Genomic DNA, 19,977 nt, shown 5'->3' with positions numbered 1-19,977 from the left:
AACACCATTAAAACTGCTTGGGGCCAACGGAATGTTTGTTTTCCACCAAACCTATTTATAAGGTCACAAAGACCTGTATGGATGAAGGGACCACACAAATATCAGCTTCATGCAAAACTTTGGTTGGCCATAACAAGTGTTTAATGGTAAATCACCACCGCTTCCTTCGGTATGATCCACCTCAGATTCGGATCTGCAGAATTTTTGGACCATGTCATGGAATGAGATGAAAAAATGCTTCCTTTGGTATGATCCACCTTAGATTCGGATCTGCTGAATTTTTGGACTATGTCATAGAATGAGATGAAAAAATGGATGTATAGAGTAGATATAATAAAAACGCATCAAGTTGAGTTGGGTCCCACAATGGATGTATATAGGGGTGCACATTTAACCGGTAGAACCGGACCAGAACCGACCAAACGGTCCGGTTTGGTCCGGTTCTAGAGTGCACCGGTTCCAGTTCCGGTTCCAAAAATCAAAGAACCGGTGACATCGGTTCGGTTCTCGTTTTGGGGGTATGTAGAACTGAACCGAACCGTGAACCAATCCGTAGAACCAAACCGTGGATCCGATCCGTAGAACCAAACCGTGGAACCGAACCGATGTATTTTTGCACACCTTATAATTATTTTCTCTAGAACAATTATTTTCATAAATGTGTTTTTGTACACCTTATATAGTATCTAAACCATTCATCAAATGGACCACAACATGGATGGACATGGGCTTGCAATTGGGTTGGATTATAAAAAGCCCAGAACCGTGGAACCGATCCGGAACCGAACTGGTTTTAACGGTTCGGTTTCGGTTCGGTTCTAAGGTGCCAAAGGTCCGGTTCTGGGGTGAAACCGGAACCGAACCGTTCTTAACGGTTCTAGGAAATTCGGAACGGTTAAGAACAGTTCGGTTCCGGTTTCACCCCAGAACCAGACCAAACCGAACCGTGTGCACCCCTAGATGTATAGAGTAGATATAATAGAAATGCATCGACATGGGCCCCACAGTAAGGAATTCACCTGCCTTAGTGGATCCGAGGATCAACAAGAGCCCCGTCCCATTTCCCCAGCCACACCGTTTCAACGGTGGGTGTGACTGACCCCACTGTAACTGTTTTCTTTGGTGGGTCCACTTGAACTTTAGATCTGTCTCATTCTTTTTCTCATGCCATAAAACAATCTCTCCAAATGGTTGGACGGTATGAATACAACACATTCATCATGGTGGGGTCCACAGAGCTTGGTGACCTTGTCAGTATCTAATCTGCGCCCAAACATTAGGCAGATCCAAAACTGGTGGAAACAGTGGCTTTAGGCAATAGAATTCCCAATGCGGAGGAAGACTGTTGGTGTTCTTCCTTAATCATCTAATCTTCTCATATGCGCAGCCAATCTGATAAGTGGGGCAGCCTGATTTTTGGGCAAGGTCATGTCCATGATGAGCCCCAGCTAATGAATGACCCAGATCTCAAAATCCATTAACATATCTCCTCGGGTGAATTGGCTTGCATTCACATAGGATACATACACCATCCCAAATCTACAAAATCCGACTGGTTGATCAAGACCATTAAAAATAAAATTCTGTGGACCGTCCACTCCTCTACAAAAGAATGACATTTGAATTTTCAAAATGAGCCATACTGGTTTCAGCCTTTTGGGCTTGGCTTTTGTTTCTAAAGGAGAGCAATATGAACAGTTATGTAACAACCTCATGTAGCTGAAAGGAAGTTGAAGAATCAAAGCCGGCAAAAAAGGAAAAAAGAAAAAAAATAAAATTCCATGACCATGTATGTGTGTAACATCTACACTCTAATCGTCGGGATCCATCTCCTCGTCTTGCTCCAACGGCCGATTTTCTCTGCCCCCATCATCCGACTCCTGCTCATCCACATCCACATTGTCTTCCTGAGAATCGCTTTCGTCAACGCCCTCATCTTCCGCTAACTTCAGCTTCAATGAAATCGATTCGAGGCTGCGCTTCATCCATTCGGGGCACTCGTCCTCACCTCCATACAACAACTTGCCGTCCCTGCCCTTCACTTGTTCGGGAGTTCCGGGAGATATGGGTGTTGTTCTGCAGGAGCATTCAGGTAATGGGTGTGAAAGGAATGAGGTTGGTTTTGATGCAACAGACTCCACTGTTAGGCCTTCCATGTTCAAACTTCTGTTAAGGTGTTCCCGCACTGCAACTGTCCAATTGCGCTTTGGATGATACAGGTTATCATGAATATCATCAAACATTTGGGTGAGAAATTTCCTGGTAAAAAAACCAAATATAAAAGTCACAACTACCACTAGGTTAATAAATAATAATATCACTAATAACAGCACACACAGAATATCTAAAATAAATTATTGAAGTTCCTGTTCTTGTTCCTCTCTCTCTCTCTCTCTCTCTCTCTCTCTCTCTGAAGAAAACCAAAACCCTAATTGCAAGTTGATGCATTTGAAACTGCATGTGAAATGATAGAAACTACAATTTGGGGGCTCACTCCTAATTATGAGTGCAGAGGGGATAGCCCCATTTTGATCATTTACTCTTTTATTGAATTGAAATATTGAGGAACAACCAACGCGGGTGTGGCCTGATTTTAATTCATAATGACAACCAAACCCCTAAGTGCAAGTCGGTCCATTGGAAGTTGCATGTGAGATGATACTCATTACAATTGAGGGGCTTGACACTAATCATGAGCGGGGTGGGAATGGCCCCAATTTGGTCTATTGAATTGAAATGTTGCAATGCAATTCAATCAAGCAACTGAATGTAGCCTATCTGTATAAAATAGAAAAAAATAAATAATGAAAGACAACAAAGAAAAAGGACGCATAGATTCTCAGGTACAAGGAAATTATTGAACTATAGCAAAGATGTAAAGGTATTTGAGGTAATACTTCTGTCGGTTCCTAAAATTCAGGACTAAGGAGAGGTTTCCTGACTTTTCAAGCAATTGAAACCTGAGCTGGAAAGAACAAAGAGCAACCAAGGGTAGAATGCCCAAATTGCAATTGCAACCCCAGTAATTGCAGTTCTAGAAACACAATGGCTTCCCAAGGCCAAGCAACTGCCATAAAACTCCCAAAACCCAACCATGGATAAAATCAACTGACACTTGATGCCACATTAGGGCTGCAACTTGGGTTCAGGTCAACCCGAACCCAATTAAACCAACCTGAGCTCGGGTTAGATTGGGTTGGCTTGTCAAGGTCCTCAGGTCGGGTTCGAGCTGAGAAATTTGGATTGGGTTGGGGATAATCGCAATTATTTGGGTCAGCGTGGTTTGGGTCGAGTATAGTCGAATTCGATTTGGGTTTGGATTCGGAACCTCAGGTTGGAATTCGGGTCAGGTTGGGTCCTCCTGAGGTTGGGTTGGGCTCAGGTTGACCATCAGTCCAACCTAACCTGCCCAAGTTGCACCCCTATGCCACATTAAGAAACCGACACAACAAAGTGTATTGTTTCATAACTTTTGAAGTATGCCTTTATATTTTCAAAATAATAATAATATTTATAGTAATACAACCAAAGACTTCAAAGTTTTTATCGATTTTACCTGTCTGGACGATATGTTCTAGCAGAGGGCCTTTCATACAAGCGGTGCCCCATGACCAAGCTCGAAAAATCTGGCCATCCACTACCATCACTGTGAAATCCTGGAAAGAATGCATCTGCTTTCACAGAGACAATATAATCAAGAGCATCCCAAAGAAGCTGGTGTGCTTTCATTCTAAGATCCATGGGTGAAGGGTCCGGTTCTGTGTCAGTCTCAGTAATCCAACCATACCAACCTTCCTTCTCATGCTGATAAATTGGCCTGGCGGGTGGTGGAGGAAGAGGCCGGGGACGAGGACCGGCCTTGTTCCATTCTTCAATCAGTTGCTTCTCACTTTTGGGTGGGGGAAACCATGGCATTTCCAAAGGAAGAGGAGTTTCCGGGCCGATTAAATCAGATAGCTCCTTTTTAGTACATAAAGAAGTATAATCCATTAAGTTGAGGTACATGGCACGTAGTGGGATCAGAACCCGCTGCCCACCAAATATCTCAGAACCCGCCACATATACTTTTGTTTCAGGCAAATAGCCAATTGCTTTAAGGAGAAGTCCTACCTGCAATCATGGGAATGAACATCATCATTGAATGTTAGAAGACTAGAAACCCACAACGAGGAATGACCGAGTTCTAAAGATGCAGCCCTGGTTAAAAATATATGGACACGAATGGAAGCTCTAGAGTGAGAGACAACCCTAACATAAAATGACAGAAGACAAGTGATCATTGAATGGAGAACATCTTTGGCAAGGAAAACCACCTGCTTTCAGGAAAATTGTAGGTACAACTCATTCAAGTAAAATGACCCCATTTTTTGGAGAAGAGGAGTTTCATCTCCTCACGCCTGACAGTGTTTCTTACATCCCTATTTTATTTAATGGATGGGCAAAATGCTACAGTTGAAGTTAATCTAAACCTAAAAATACAATAAGATAACACCAGCTTGAGGTGGCCACCACCGGCAGTAGACAATGGCTGCTATACACAGATCAAAGGCTAGACAGTTGCATAAGTACCGATTTCCCCCCATCAAGAAAAATGGAGATTATCATCATCATCTAAGCCTTATCTCAAATAATTGGGGTCAGCAGCACAAATCCCAACCAACTGCCAGACAATATGTAGAGATCATAAATGTATTACTCAATAACTCAAAGGCCTATTGGTTAGTCCACAAAGCATGATATCTATTGGATCCATAGCAGGCTACGGAGATTTGAAGTTAATCCTTAGGTTGGGAGTTTCCATAGCCATTTCTAAAAGAGGTGATCACTGTTAAGTTTACAATGGCAACGGCCAGATGCCCACATCATGTATATATCACCTCCAACCTGTCCATCAGATGCTTCAGCTCAATAACCCCCAGGACCCAAAAATCAGCTTGATACAAAACTCAAGTAGGCCACAACACAGGGAACAAGTTGATTTTCACAAGGGCCCATCTGAGTTTCACCACCACCTGAATTCTAGTCTAACCCTTCATCCAGGCCAGATGAAGGGTGCAAACAGCCTGGATTCCAATAAGCAACAGGTGGTCACCCCATGCAAATCGAGGGTGAGCATCCCCTCCCAACTTGTCCCTATGTTGTGGCCCACCTGAGTTTTAATTCCGCATTACTTTTGGGCGCTGAGAGTATTTTTGGGGTGACGCATCCGATGGATGGGTTGGATTTTGTGAACATGTCATGTGGGCCCTACATTTGCCCCATACCATCTTAGCTTACAGTGGTAGTGGTACCACTGGAGAGGCCCCTTTCTAAAGTAGCATAGATACACACCATGGGCCTGTTTGATCAGGCGGTAAAACAAAGGAAAAGTAGTTTTCCCTTAACATAACGTTTTCTCCTATTTGATTTGCAAGATGACCATGGATTCCATGATGTAATCATTACACTTTTTTGCTTTCACAATTCTTAAGCACAAGATTCAAGGTGTTCATTGTGAGATGAATTGGAAATTTCCACTTGCAAATCAAACATAACATTAAAATTGAATCCATTGGGATCCATTTCTCAATAGTACCTTGGGAAATAATCATCAGATAATGATTACGAATTCTTTTTCTTTTTTTTTTTGTTTCTATAGATTCCCACTTATCAAACAGGCCCTACATGAACTTTCATATGATAAAAATTTTATTTTGACATTAAAACAATTAGTCTATATCATTTTAATGCAATTTGAAAATAAGCAACTGCAGTTTAGAAAGAAGAGGATATCAGACATGAAAATTTAGACGCATGTCAAAATCTCATCAAGGTCTTCATTGACAATACCCTTTAATTAGTCTGACTGAACTTTTTTCTTTTTCTTTTTCTTTTTAAGGATAACACGAAAAGGCAAAGAAAAAGGATGTAAAGACATTATCCTGAAAACAAAGATGAGACACCCAACAAAATGATATAGAAAATGGATGACAGTCGGCTTTGAATATGTTATAACAACAAGAATAAAAACAATGCTAAGTGTGATACTAAATTCACCTCTTCAGGCATGAGAGGGCACGATCCATTCCTTTTTTGCACCCTGGAATCAATGGTAAGTTCTTCCTGAATGATCTCTTGTTTGATCATTTCCGCCCTTCGGTATTGTATAAGTTCTGTGTGCACATCCTAGACCGGTATACATTAACAAACCAGAGTCAGGAAAAGCATGAAAAACAATTGAAAATAAGCTGGGTGGTCATAATTTCATCATTGCAGATGAAATCCATGATTTTTTTATTTATTAAAAAAAAAAAAAAAAACAAACAAACAAACAAAACAGAACTGTATAAAACGACAAAGGCAATCTTCCAATTCTTCATGCTGGGTAGTCATAATTTCATCATTGCAGATGAAATCCATGATTAAAATTTTTTTAAAAAAAAATAAAAAATAAAAATTTTAATAAATAAGAAATAAAACAAGTATAAAACGACCAAGGCAATCTTCCAATTCTTCATGCTGCATATCTTCTAAAGAATGACCACATAAAGCCTTCAACAAAGGCAAAGCAATGTATAGATAAATAGTGCAAGAAAGCAGTAGTTCAGAGAGAGAACCTGAAAGAGCTCTGCACAGCCATGATATGCCAACTTGTCTCTCAGTAGGCCAGGGTGAAAAGCCAGGTAAGGTTGGCCCAAACCTCGCATCCTGGAAACTCAGATTAACCAAATGCAGGCAACCAACCATTAGGGATAGATTGCACAAGCACAACTGCCACTTGCATAATATCACACAATATCTGATGCACTAAGGTAATCTATGTGTCCATGAGGGATGCTACTTGCAGATGCTCATCTGCACACAGGGAAGCAAATTGGATGGGCTGGCCCAGCCTAAGTCCAGCCTACTTTGGGTGAGCCTCAATGCCCATGGGTGGGAATGAACCTGAGTTTAGGTCTGAATTTAATTGAGCCAGACATGGGCTTGCATTAAAGGCCTGACAAGGAGGCCCATCCCTACTTATTTAACATCAGTAGGCTGAGTGTTTGGATGATGGTTCTTGCCTGGCCTGACTTATTTAACATTAGCAGACTGAGTATTTGGAATTTGGATGATGGGCCTAGCCTAGCCCAACTTAGATCAAGGACTGGTCTGGACCTGGATTGAGATCCTTTGCTCATGCACTAGACTTGGGCCTGCTTCGGTCCTGCTCATTTGCCACCCTATTGCACTGTACATGGAAGACACAAGCATCCCATTTGCCAACACGACATGCATGTATGAGATCGAGGGTTTTTATAGGGAGAGACCCATGCGAACATATCTTAGCCAAAGAATCGGGCAGGTCCACTCTTCAGGTGGCTACAAATGCAGTTGAAATATGGACCATTGGTTCTCCTTTATAGGCACCCACTTTTTTTGGACAAGTGCAACTCCACTGGTGGGTGGATCAGCTTATTCTCTAAGCAAGGCACACGTGTGCATGCCTGGATCTCACACGTGTGCATCAGCATTGCAGGGTGCTTTTATGTTTGGCACTTGTAGATGTGCATCTGCAACTGCAAGTAGAATTCCCCATTTTCAAAAGGACAACTTTTCTTGACAAAACATGGGAGATTAAGAAAATTCAACCAAGGAAAACTATGAGGCATTTAAGCATGATATTCCATGTATTTAGGAATTGCCAAGAAAATTACAATTGTGTTAAGATAAAACCATGGCCTGCCACAAGGAGTTCAGATACCTTTAAAGTCGAAATATGAGAGAAATATTACACCACACAAAAAACTGTGGAGCCAATGCACATGATTAAAGGACAAACATTTGGAAGACCAATTTTATCATTTTAATAAGAACAGTCAGGTTAGTTTGTAAAATTTCAGCATGAGCCCTTGTATCCCTCGGGATGCGGAACCCTGCCTACACCATTGGCTGCCAATGTTGAGGTGGTGTTGATGGTGGTGGGTGGGTCTGCATGTGCACATGGGTGCTGGGGTTGGTCAACCTGCTGCAGCCAATTGAGAGGACAGGTCGCGTCCTAGAGGAGGTTTACCTTTCCCTTCTAAAGATAGCAAGCTCAATCAGCTGTACTTCTACAGCTAACAAGAAACCAAAAAGTATAATGCTCCTAAGTCCTACCTCTGCACCATCTTGTGCCCAAGCTCCTGAATTTCAGTGCGGAATTGAAGGGCATGAAAGGCCACCCTACATCTAAGTCTTTGATACTCAACCATGCTTGGGGGAAGGATGGTCTGCAAAGAAGACAAGCATAGCATCGGTGTTGAAAAATGCACCTCTATCATTATTCACCGAGAGGCATTCCAAAAAAAAAAAAAAAAAAACAGTTATCTCAGTAGAACAAAACATAGCAATCACTCATCTATCATTCATCATTCACAGTTAGAGCAATAAAGTTGAGCATTTTGGGCCAATATGAAAAAGAACCAACAATCTCAGACTAACAGTTAAACAAATCACAATAGGGCATGAAGAAATATCCAGCAGAAACAACAACTCCAACAATCCAAAAGCAGCCACATCAGAAATCCCTAATGGTGGCTGCTACCCCACCTACCCCCCCCCCCCCCAAAAAAAAAAAAAAAGTTTGCTTGCCAGTCAGTCGGCAGTGTCCCTTGGTAACAAGTGCAATCAACTGAAGAACATGATAACAGTGTAACCATTTGGAGGAACCCATCAATGGTAGAACACTATTGCATACAAACCTTAGAACTTGTTCAAACATATGGACTAATACTAACCAGTAGAACAGGCAACAGAATATTCAAGACATGCTTCCATGGTGCAACTCTATAGTAACTAAAACCTTCTACACCATGAAAGTGTCTTGACTCTTAATTTCTGGTATGGAGTTAGTGAAGCACTAACCTTTTGAATCACATCCTTTTAAAAAGGAAAAAGATGAGAAAATCATTATTAGCAGAATGTAACTTATTGATGTGCCCACATCCCTCCAGATAGAAATACAAGTACTCTCTCACCTGAAGGCATCCTCCATTAGTAATCACCAACCCAACGACCTTTGCTTTCTTTAAGCTCGGCAAGACTTCTCTAATATAAAAGTCTGGAGACGCAGATTTTTTGGGTGTAAAAGTAGGGAACTTTTTCCTTTTCCTTGCCTCTTTTAAACTTTTAGGCAAGCTCTTTACGACAACTACATCATTTGTAAGTGCTGCTATGAACTGGTCCTCGTTGTAAAGATAAGAAAAGCTCTTGAATTTGGAACTGCAGAACATGCCAAATGATGAGACGGAAACATCAGACAAAGGAACAAGTGCCAAAAAGCTAACAAATGAAGAATCAACTCAAGAATCTAGCTAGAAAAACCTTATGCCTTTTAACCGAGTGCTTTCTTGGATCTCCGGAATGACAAGAGTAGCATTTAGAAGCCTGGATATGGTGACAAGATCACAGATCTAGAAAATGAACAAACATGTTACCAACTCTCAACAAAAACTGCAACAAAGCAAATCTCTCTAGATGAAAGAAACCTACGGAAGATCTTATCTTCTCAAATCCACCAAAAATTTTCGCATAGATGAAACCATTGCTCTGCTTGCTTGGAGCTGCAGCAACCAAAGCAAATAAGCTGTTAAGTTACAGATTGTACAACTGGTGCTGGGAGCCTAGGGAAGAGCACAAGTGCTTAAAAATCTTAAAAAATGAAAATTTAAACGAAACAATAAAAGAATATAAACAAAAAACCAAGCTGCGATAAGGTAAGAATGATGATGCACCCTTGCCAAAAGAAGCAAAGGTGATTTCGAGGCATGTGTTGCTGAAGTCTTCATGCCTAGAGCTTAGGATGCCTCAAGGCTAAGCCTTACAAAATTTAAGCTTGCAATTCATGTTGAAATGTACAGCATAACAGTTTCATTTACATTCTTAACAAAATCGTCATGCATCTCTATTTATAAAACTATTTCAACCCAAAAATGCATACTACATTATGCTGCTAGATTAGAGAGTGCAATGACGCAGGACAACTAGCCACTTGCTCTAAAAGCTCAAACTGATAGAGCATGGCGAATCAATTCCTTTATCTCATAGCTCAGGCCCTACTTCCCATGGATTAGGTCCTTAGCTGAATCCCCCTCGTGGGCCCCACTTCACATGGGTCTCGCCTTACACGAGCCAACCGCCTCACACGGGTCGGACCCGACTTGAACCTGGTGTGAAAATGCCCCTGCATTAATCACCCTCAGTGAGGAGTCTCGAACACAAGACCTTCTGCTTTGATACCACTTCGACGCAGGACAACTAGCCACTTGCTCTAAAAGCTCGAATTGATAAACTGTGGCGAATCAATCCCTGCATTTTAAAACTTTTTTTTTTTTTACACACCCCATACACTCACGCTGGTGGAATTTCACCACCTATGGGTACTCAAACCCTTGACCGGGAGTTGAATCAATCCCTTTATCTCATAGCCCAAACCTCACTTCCCATGGATTAGGTCCTCAGCCGAACCCCCTCGTGGGCCCCACATCACATGGGTCTCGCCTCCCACAAGCCACCCACCTCACACAGGCCGCCCACTTGAGTGGGTCTTTGTATCCCACAGGCCACCCCACTCGAGCTTGGTGTGAAAATGCCCCTGCATTAATCACCCCTGGCGAGGAGTCTTGTAGCTAAGGTCAGGCCCTTGGCCGAACTCCCCTCGTGGGCCCCACTTCACATGGGTCTCGCCTCACACAAGCCACACGGGTTGCCCACCCCGAGTGTGCCCACAGGCCACCCCACTCGAGCCTGGTGTGAAAATGCCCTTGCATTATGTCAAGGGGTGGAACATGCCGGTTCTTTGTTAAACCTAGTTACTTACATTCCAAAGTCTTCCTTCTAGGTTCCTAATTCATTCCAATTTGCTCTATTATAATTGTCCTCTTAATTTGATAAACATTTAGTCATTATCAAATCTTTACTCCTGATTAAGAACATGAACTAGAATATGCACCTTTATATCTGTTTCATATCTAAATGAAAATCATTTTTCATAAGCTGGAATTAAGAAAAAACAGGCCAGGATCCAAACTAAGCATTACACCCGATACTTTGCACAAGTAATATGCTGACTTACAGACTACTATTCCTTGGACTGCGGAGGGTAAATCAACCAACTGCGCAGCGCGATAGAGTCTTATTAATTGCTTGTAATTCAACCACAAATAAAGAAGATATGGAAGAAGCCTTTAGCCACCGAATCACGCTAAACAAGTCTTTTTCCATCCAAAAGGAGTGATTAACCTCCACCAGAGTTTTATGACAGTCCACAAGGCAGCTAACCCAAACTTAACAGTGTTAGCATTCCAATCAGACCTGCATAAGCAGAAAGTATTTCACCCATATCATTGGCAAAGGCACCATTAAGACTGGCTCGACTGGGTTAAAACAGTGTTATGACTAAGTCTCCTACCTCTCGACAGAAAATTCAAACCCATACTACGATATTTATGCACCTTGAAACTAAAGAACCAATATAATGAAGGGAAGAGTACCTAATAGAGCAGAGAATTTAAACCTGTTACTGAGTTCCCCTTCACATGTTTTTCAGTTAGTCTCCAAATTGTTTTAGCTTTAGTTGCTTTTTTTCTCTTTTTCTTTTTCTTTCTTTCTTTCTTTCTTTCTTTCTTTCTAATTATTATTATTATTATTATTATTATTTTGTTTCCTACAATTTTATGCGTAACATCCAGGTCTCAAAAGTAGTTTCCAACCACAAGAAAAAAAAAAAGTAGATTCCTCACAACTTTTTTTTACTTCATACACTGGAAAACATCACAAGTATGCCTGATTTCTAAAACTGATTACTCTGGAAGAAAAGGAAACACCAACAGGGATAAATGTCATCAATGGGACATCTAACTGAATTCAAGTGAGCAGTCCCACAAAATACGTGAACGAAGTAGTATGATCATAAGGATATATACATGGGGCACTAAGACATTACTTGTATTCCACAGAATAGTGTATAGTAAAATGTGAGATCGAACTTTGAACAATCCTTACCAGGATATCCACTTCTGGGATTGGGATATGGTTGTATTGTCTCCAAAGACTTCACAGGGCCCCATAACTTTCTATACCGAATACTCTGCACATCAAACACAGGAAATTTTTTTTTTCTAAAGATACAATGCTGCCAAGTAATTTGGACACTGATACGTGCAGCAGTGTCAGACCCAGTGGCTGTTAACAATTTGATTCACTGATGTGCAATACAAAGAATTTAAATTATAACATAATATATTTTAATAGTGTGCTATAAATATGTGTAAAAAATCCCAAAAAAGAAATTTTAATAAATTTAGAAATTGTTCATAAAAAAATTATCCAAAGTAAAAGATAATAATGATTAAACACAAGACTAGATCTTTTAATATGTAAGCCATATCGATGACTGTCAGACATGCAGATACAGGCAGACACCGGCACAGGACAACTTTTTAATAATTCCCTCATCCTTTTTACTTAGATCAATGGCTTCAACACAAGATGCTTTGAGTTTGTGCACCACCCAATTAATCACAACTGTTGCCGTCATAGCCATTGATCGCTCATGGTGACCATCTCAGAATAAAATAAAATAAACGATTGGTGGACAAACAATTGAAAATATATAATTATGAAAAAACAGAACAATAACATGCGTGTAACTCTACCTGTTTCCCTAATATCGGAAGGATATCCCCACCCAATTCCGCCGTGCCATGGAACGTTACCAAATCTTCACTTGTATGCTTGGCAAGAAGAAAGTGCACCAGAAGAGAGGCGGCAGATAAGACAAAACCAAAGAGCGCGGCAAGTTTGATCTTTGGTCTGATTAACATCTTACATCACAGAAAGCATTTCCGAGGAGACCCGGCAAAGTCTAACATCTGAATATGAAGCAACACAGAAACACACCCAGCAATACCGTTCATGAATAGTCAAATCCCCATGAAACAACAGAGGCGCTTGCATCGAACTCATGAGCTTACAATCAAAAGCAACACAATCAGCATAACATGTTCATAAGATAACACTGATGGAATCAGCAAACAGAAAGGGACCCCCCCATCAATGGCAGTACCCACCGGATAAACGGTCTGGATCACACATCCGTGGGCCCCAGGAACCTACAATTCTACAGAATCACGATGAATGTTTCAGGCACATGCCCACTTGCATTTTGAAGCCGCCCCAGACGCAAACGAGAACCAGGAACTGCTGGCGGACATCCAAACACGCCATGATTCCTCTCTCTACAACAGCAACATGCATTCAACATGAATCTGCCGAATCAAGATGGGGGCCAGATCAGACTATAACGTAGTTTGAATGATGAATCCGATCCCAAACAACTGAATCTCGATTCCACAAACTACAGTTGGGATTGAATCGAGATTGAAAAGAATCCGATTTTTGCAGATAGTCTGTTTCGTATTACATGAAATTACAAGCACTATAATTCGATTTGAAAGCGGAAAATGAAAATAGAAATAGAAAAGAGCATACCTGAAAGCTCGAATTTCGATTTTAATGGATTCGAGGACGATCAAGATCAACAGCCTTCTCTTCTGCTTCCTCAGAGAGAGAGAGAGACAGAGAGAGCGAGAGAGAGCGAGAGAGAGAGACAGATTCTAGGGTTTCTGAGAGAAGAGGGAAGAAAGAGGAGATTCAGGGCTTATCTGAGAGAAGAGGAGAGAAGGGAGGGGAGAAAGCTCGAGCACAGTCTTCCAATGAATTTACCGAAATGCCATTCATGTTTCAGATCTGCTGCTGGAGTCACTCATCTCCCATGTTTGCTACCATTTTTTAAATGGTGGTGATTCATTTTTCTCACCTGTAGAACTGCGTGTAAAACCATCGGGACCATTCAAATTGTGTGTCCCATTTTTATGGATAATATTTCTAAAATTTTCCATCGATTCAAGAGATCAACACCATCCATTTATAAAATTAATGATTCTTATATATTTAAATGGAAATATCAGACGGCTGATTTTCCCTTATGCTTGTCCACAGTTTTTTCAGCGTTTTGGACGGTTTGGATTTCGGTTAAGCTATTCAGTGTGTAGGATAGAAGAGTCAACACCATTCTTTGAATGGTGCAAAACTTACAGGGGAGGCTACCATGTTAGTGTTGTCCTACTCGAGCCCCATTAACAGAACTCGCACATGTCGGGGTGGGAGTGAAGAAGGGAAATCGGACTGCGTACTGAGTTACTCAGTACGCTTTTATCGTATTGAGTAAACTCAGTTGGGCCCACTTTGAATGTACATGGTTCATCCACACCGTCCATCCATTTTTAATGCTAATTTTATGGGTTGATCCCAAAATTGAAGTAATTCCAAATCTCAAGTAGACCATTACACGGCAAACAGTGTGGAATAATGATTTCCACAGTTGAAACCTTCCTAGGGTCCAAAGTAATTTTTATTTATCATCCAACCTGTTCATAAGATCACAAAGACATGGATGAAGAGAAATCACAAACATCAGCGTGATCCAAAACTTCTTTGGCCTCCGAAAAAGTTTCAATGGTAGAGGTTCAATCAAACTATTTCTTATGGTGTGGTCCACTTGAGATTTTAATTTGCTTCATTTTTGAGATCAAGCACTAAAATTATCTTTTAACATGGATTAACGGAGTGGATAAAATAAATAAATAACAGTGGACCCCACACAGTTTACTCAGTAAGCTAAGGGTATTGAGTTACTCAGTACGCAATCTGCTTCCTGAAGAAGGGGGCCCTGCCACGCGTGCAGGAGATCCGGGACGCGGATTCTCCTACTGAGTAAATTTTGTGGGGCCCAGTGTGATGTATTTGGTCTTATCCACACCGTCCATCCGTTTTATCAGCACATTTTAGGGCATGAGCCCAAAATTGAAGCATATCCAATGCTCAAGAGGGGTACAAGACAGGAAACAGTGAGAATAATGATTTCCACCGTTGAAATCTTCCCATGGTCCACATTGTTATTTATTTGTCATCCAACCTGTTCATAAGATCATACAAACCGATGAAAGGAAAACACAAATATCAGCTTCATCCAAAACTTCAGTGGGCCCAAAAAAATTTCAACGGTTAGTATACAATTCCCACTGTTTTTTGTGGTGTGGTCCACTTGAGTTTTAGATATGCTTCAATTTTTGTGATTTTTCCTAAAATGATCTAGAAAAATGAATGGACGGTGTGGATAAGAAAGATACTTCAGATGGCCCACAGTTTTTACTCCGAACACTATACATATTGAGTTACTCAATGCGCAATCTGCGTGCGGAGATCCGGCCCATTCGGTATGTGGGACCCACGAGAATTATGATTTAGCCAGGCATAAGGAGAGTCAAAGCATCGGTTTGGCCACGCTTGTTTGAGAATGGTGGACAATTTCACTAACGGTCATATTCAACTTACACTCATGCATGACCTGATGAGCAGGCCTTGTGTTTGGACCAGGTCGGGTCAGGGTAGCCCACGACTGATGAACGGCCAGGATCACGCACGTGTTCCATTTTAACACGTTTTTGGTAGGTTCGTGTGCACGAAACCTGTTTACACCTCATTACTTCTATCATATATATGATGCTCGATTCCACCGAAGAGTTCTGCTGTTTTGGTTCTGTTTTTGGTTTTTTTTGGACGGTAATAGCTGTAACGGCTCGACGCGGTTCTGGCCGGTGACCCCACCGCCAGCCAGCCAGCCAGCTGATGTCAAAGCTCAGCGGGCCCCACCATGATATATATATGTGTGTGTGTGTTTTTTTTTTTTTTTAATCCACGCCGTCCATTCTTTTTTTAAACTCTTTTTAAGGTATGATCCCAAAAATAAGATAGATTCAAATCTTAAGTGGACTACACCACATAAAATAGTGAGGATTAAACATTTGCTGTTAAAACTTTTTCGGAGGCTACAAGTTTTGAATTAAGCTAGTATTTATGTTTTCCATTTGTACAGGATAAATATTATAGTGGGTCGTAGAAAGTTTTTAATAGTGGATGTTCAATCGACATTGTTTTGCTGTTGTGTGGTCCACCTGTTATTTTGAGCTCATGTACTTAAATAAGCTGGATAAATACATAGCCAGGGGATAAAATACATACATTATCATGGGTCCAATGGAGCTTTGACATCAGCTAGCTAGCTAGTGTTGGAGTCACTAGCCAAACCGCGTCCGTAACAGTGGGGTCCACCTATTCGGTGATCCATATCATTAATCTAATGGACCCCACCATACCAAACAAGTGATTCAATTATCGTAACCGTCCGAGTAGTGGGGTGCAATGGAAGGTTTTTGTATAGTGCTTCCATCCTTTTGGGGCATGAAAATAGTGTGAATTGAATAGCTGAATATTTGTGTTTCTCCCTTCATCATCCCTATCGTGATGACCTTAGTAAGTGTCAAATCAACATTAATGTGAGAGGTGTGCTTACCCTTTTGCATGAACTTCCTTCATTGGGAACTAGGTGGGGCCTATCGTGATGTTTGTGAGAAATCCATTCTGTCCATCTATTTTATTGGCTCATTTTAAGGAATGGACCCAAAAATGAGATGGATCTAAGACTCAAGTGGGCCACATGAGAGGAAAAACTGTATAAAGAAATGACCACTCTTGAAACCTTCCTGGCATCCACCTTGATGTTTATATGCGATCCAAACCGTTTATAAGGCTATTCCCACTTGGATGAATTAAATATATAAAAAACTTAGCCTGATATAAAACTTTGGTGGCTATACAAATATTTCTACGGTGCTCATTTAATCCTTATGGTCTCCTCTTGTGTGGCCCACTTGAGTCTTAGATTGGGCTCATTTTTAAATATATCCTAAAATGAGGTCGAAAAATAAATGGACTGGGCGGATTTCTAACAAACATCATGGTGGGCCCTACTCAGCTTCCCAGCACAGGAAGTTTTGTAAAGGCTTTTTCAGGAAATCCGTGTCTATATCACTATGGCCAATAGAAAATTTTCAATGGTGCACATCACTATCCCCCTTTTTCCTGTCCACTTGAGATTTGGATATGCTCCAATTCTAGGTTTATGCCCTACAATGAGCTTTCAGAAAGAATTGATGGTTGGATAGGACACATAAATCCACGGTGGGCCCTAGAATTTAATTTACTCAGTACGCAACCGGTTTCCTGGGAAATCCATAGAGAAATCATACCATCTAACTCTGGGCCGGTGGGTTAACCAGGACGCTAATTAGTAAACTTTGTGGGGCCCACTATAATGTATGTGAATTATCTACACCATCCATCTGATTTTCTAGCTCATTTTATGGCCGAGTCCATAATTGAAGCATATCTAAAGCTTGAGTCGACCACACCACAGGAGACAGTGAGAATGAAATGCCTACAGTTGAAAACTCCTCGGGGCTATAGAAGTTTTGAAGACGTTATGAATAGCTTTGATGATAAATAGTTATTATTGTAGCCCTTTCGAAAGTTTTCAAAACAGACGTCATTATCCTCACTAATTTTATGTGGTGTGGTTCACTTGAGCTTTGGATATACTTATGTTTTGAGACATGCCTCGGAATGAACCGGTAAAATGGATGGAAGGTGTGGATGATGACACATGCATTATGATGGCCCAAATAGAGTTTTTTCATTACACTATTGGCATACCGAACAAACCTAGAACCTCTCTCTGATTCACCAAACCTCAAATAAGAAAGTGTTATGCCACCATGCATATGTTCATGTGTGTTTGGTAAATGGTATTAGATAGGATAAGGTGGTATGGAATTGCATGCATATGTTAAGGTGTGTTTGGTAATTGGTATTAGATAGGATAAGGTGGTATGGAATTGCATTTGGTCCCATACATTAGGTTGTACATGAACTGAGTTAGCTCAGTTAGCTCGCTCGACTCGGCTAGAGAAAGCTCGATTTGACTCGGTTTGAAACTGAGTTCGAGCCAAGTCGAGCTGATTTTTTTAGCTTGAAAAAATTTCAAACCGAGTTCGAGCTTGCCCGAGCTCGACTCGACTCGAATCGAACCGAACCAATTCGCTGACTCGATTGCTTTGATATTGATGTTGCTCACCAAGTGTTTGATGAAATGACTGAATGAAGTGTCGGCGGGTGGCAAGGAATGCATGTATATGAAACAAATACCCTTTTTTCTTGGTTCTGATGTTGCCTACAAGGTATTTGATGAAATACATGTAAAACCGTTGTTATTGTTTTACATAAAGTGAGAATTTAAAGGTGCAGTCCATGTGTTTATGAAAATGCTGCACAGGCAAACTCGCCTCGATCTTGGCTCAAACTCGGCTCAAATTAGCCCGAGCTACTGACCGAATCGAGCCGAGCTGGCCAGTTAGGCTCGAGGACCAAGCCGAGCCAAGTTCGAGCTAGGATCAGCTAGTGGCCGAGCCAAATCAAGTAATGCCAAGCTCGACTCGGTTTAACTCGTGTACACCTCTACCCATACATATTCCATTGAGCATTCCCAAATGATAGAAATGATTAGATTAATCCTGGCACCATATCATCCTTAGCCAATACTGTAGGATTTTATGAAAATCCATAGGCCCAAAATTGATACATGTGTTTTATTCATGGTATCAATTTATCTATGTTCTTTACACATGACATTTGCATATGCGTATAGGTGATGAGCATTAATTAGTTGTGAAATGTGATTTATTGATTGCAATTTCATGTCCAACAAATGAAGGTGAGGGAAGAATTTGATTCCAAATGTGGTAGCGAACTGTCAAAATACCATGGTATTTCTATACATATAGTCATTGAGTAGTAATAATGTTAATTCCATCTGATGCAATTCCATGCCATTCAATCCCGTCATCCGAACCTGCCTTATAAAAAATGCATATTACATTGCCTGGTATGTATGTAAAACAGTAGCAAAGGTTTTTCGGATATTTTATCAAATACCTTCTAAGCAATATTAAAATCAAGAAATGAGCAACATTAATATCAAAGTAATTGAGTCACCGAACAGGTTCGATCTGAGTTCGATTCAAGCTGGGTTCGATCCAAGTCGAATCGAGCTGGGCCAGCTCAAACTCGGCTTGAACTCATTTTCGAGCTCAGAAAATCAACTTGACTTGACTCGAACTTAGCTTCGAACTGAGTCGAATCAAGGTTTTTCGAGTTGAGTCGAGTGAGCTAATCAAGCTAGCTCGATTCGTATACACCTCTATCACCGAGCCATGGAGCTGGATCCTTGTGTGAAACATATCATAAGAAAGGTAAAATCTCCGTATATTAATGGCTTGTGTTGAATACACCTTTAGCCAACCTCTTAAATTTTTATATTTTTATTTTTTAAAAAAAACTTTCTATAGTAGCAAATTAGTGACTTATCTATAAATGTTAATTTGGTAAATGTCATATTTAAAAGTTACCTAGAACATAAAATTTGCTTTTAACCATAAGTTAATAAAAAAATTACTTTTTAACATTTTATTTTTTTTTACTCCATTCACACTCAAAGTTCTCGATCCCATCTCTTCACATGATGGACGGTCCCCACATGATGGATGCCCCCACATAATGAATGGTCTACATTAAAGGTGGGTTCCATTCAATGAGTAGTGGACACTGAAGGTGGGCCCCACATGATGGATGATGCTAGGGTGGGCCCACATAGTGGATGGAATACATCAAAAACTGCCCCCCTAACAATGAATGGCCCACATCTAAGGCGGACTTTTCTTTGCATGATGGACACCTCACTTCTAAGGTAGGGCCTACACAATGAACAACCCACTTCTAAGTTGGGCCTGCATGTTAGATGATCCACGTTATATGCGCGCACCGCATGACGGACAATCTACATCTAATGTGTTGATGCGATGGTTGATCCACCTTTAACATAGGCCCTGGATGATGGATTGCCCACGTCCAAGGTGGGGCTCACAAGATGGATAGTCTATATTAAACATAGTGCCCACATGATGGACAATTCAAACCAAAGAGAGGCAAGATAAGGCTAGAATAATAAACTCACATTTAAGG

General features: G+C 40.9%; 1 protein-coding gene across 3 annotated transcripts; it reads right to left on the bottom strand.

Moving 5' to 3' along the window:
• Positions 1-1,603: 1,603 nt before the first annotated feature.
• Positions 1,604-13,722, bottom strand: LOC131256062 (protein EMBRYO SAC DEVELOPMENT ARREST 30). 3 transcript variants are annotated; one of them, XM_058257094.1, is made up of 11 exons: positions 13,492-13,722; positions 12,657-12,969; positions 12,004-12,088; positions 9,493-9,563; positions 9,325-9,413; positions 8,979-9,222; positions 8,119-8,231; positions 6,597-6,687; positions 6,037-6,165; positions 3,557-4,110; positions 1,604-2,259 (listed from the first exon to the last, which is right to left on the bottom strand). In XM_058257094.1, the coding sequence occupies exons 2-11, from the start codon at positions 12,822-12,824 to the stop codon at positions 1,812-1,814; spliced, it is 1,992 nt and encodes a 663-aa protein (XP_058113077.1). In that variant the 5' UTR covers positions 12,825-12,969; positions 13,492-13,722; the 3' UTR covers positions 1,604-1,811. The 3 variants fall into 3 exon arrangements, with proteins under 3 accessions (XP_058113077.1, XP_058113076.1, XP_058113078.1); XM_058257093.1 differs by having other exon boundaries at positions 12,657-12,872; XM_058257095.1 differs by having other exon boundaries at positions 12,657-12,824.
• Positions 13,723-19,977: the final 6,255 nt, after the last annotated feature.

This window comes from Magnolia sinica, chromosome 9 (genome assembly GCF_029962835.1).
Source record: "Magnolia sinica isolate HGM2019 chromosome 9, MsV1, whole genome shotgun sequence".
NCBI classification, from domain to species: Eukaryota; Viridiplantae; Streptophyta; class Magnoliopsida; order Magnoliales; family Magnoliaceae; genus Magnolia; species Magnolia sinica.
This window is presented reverse-complemented; position numbering and strand designations above follow the sequence as displayed.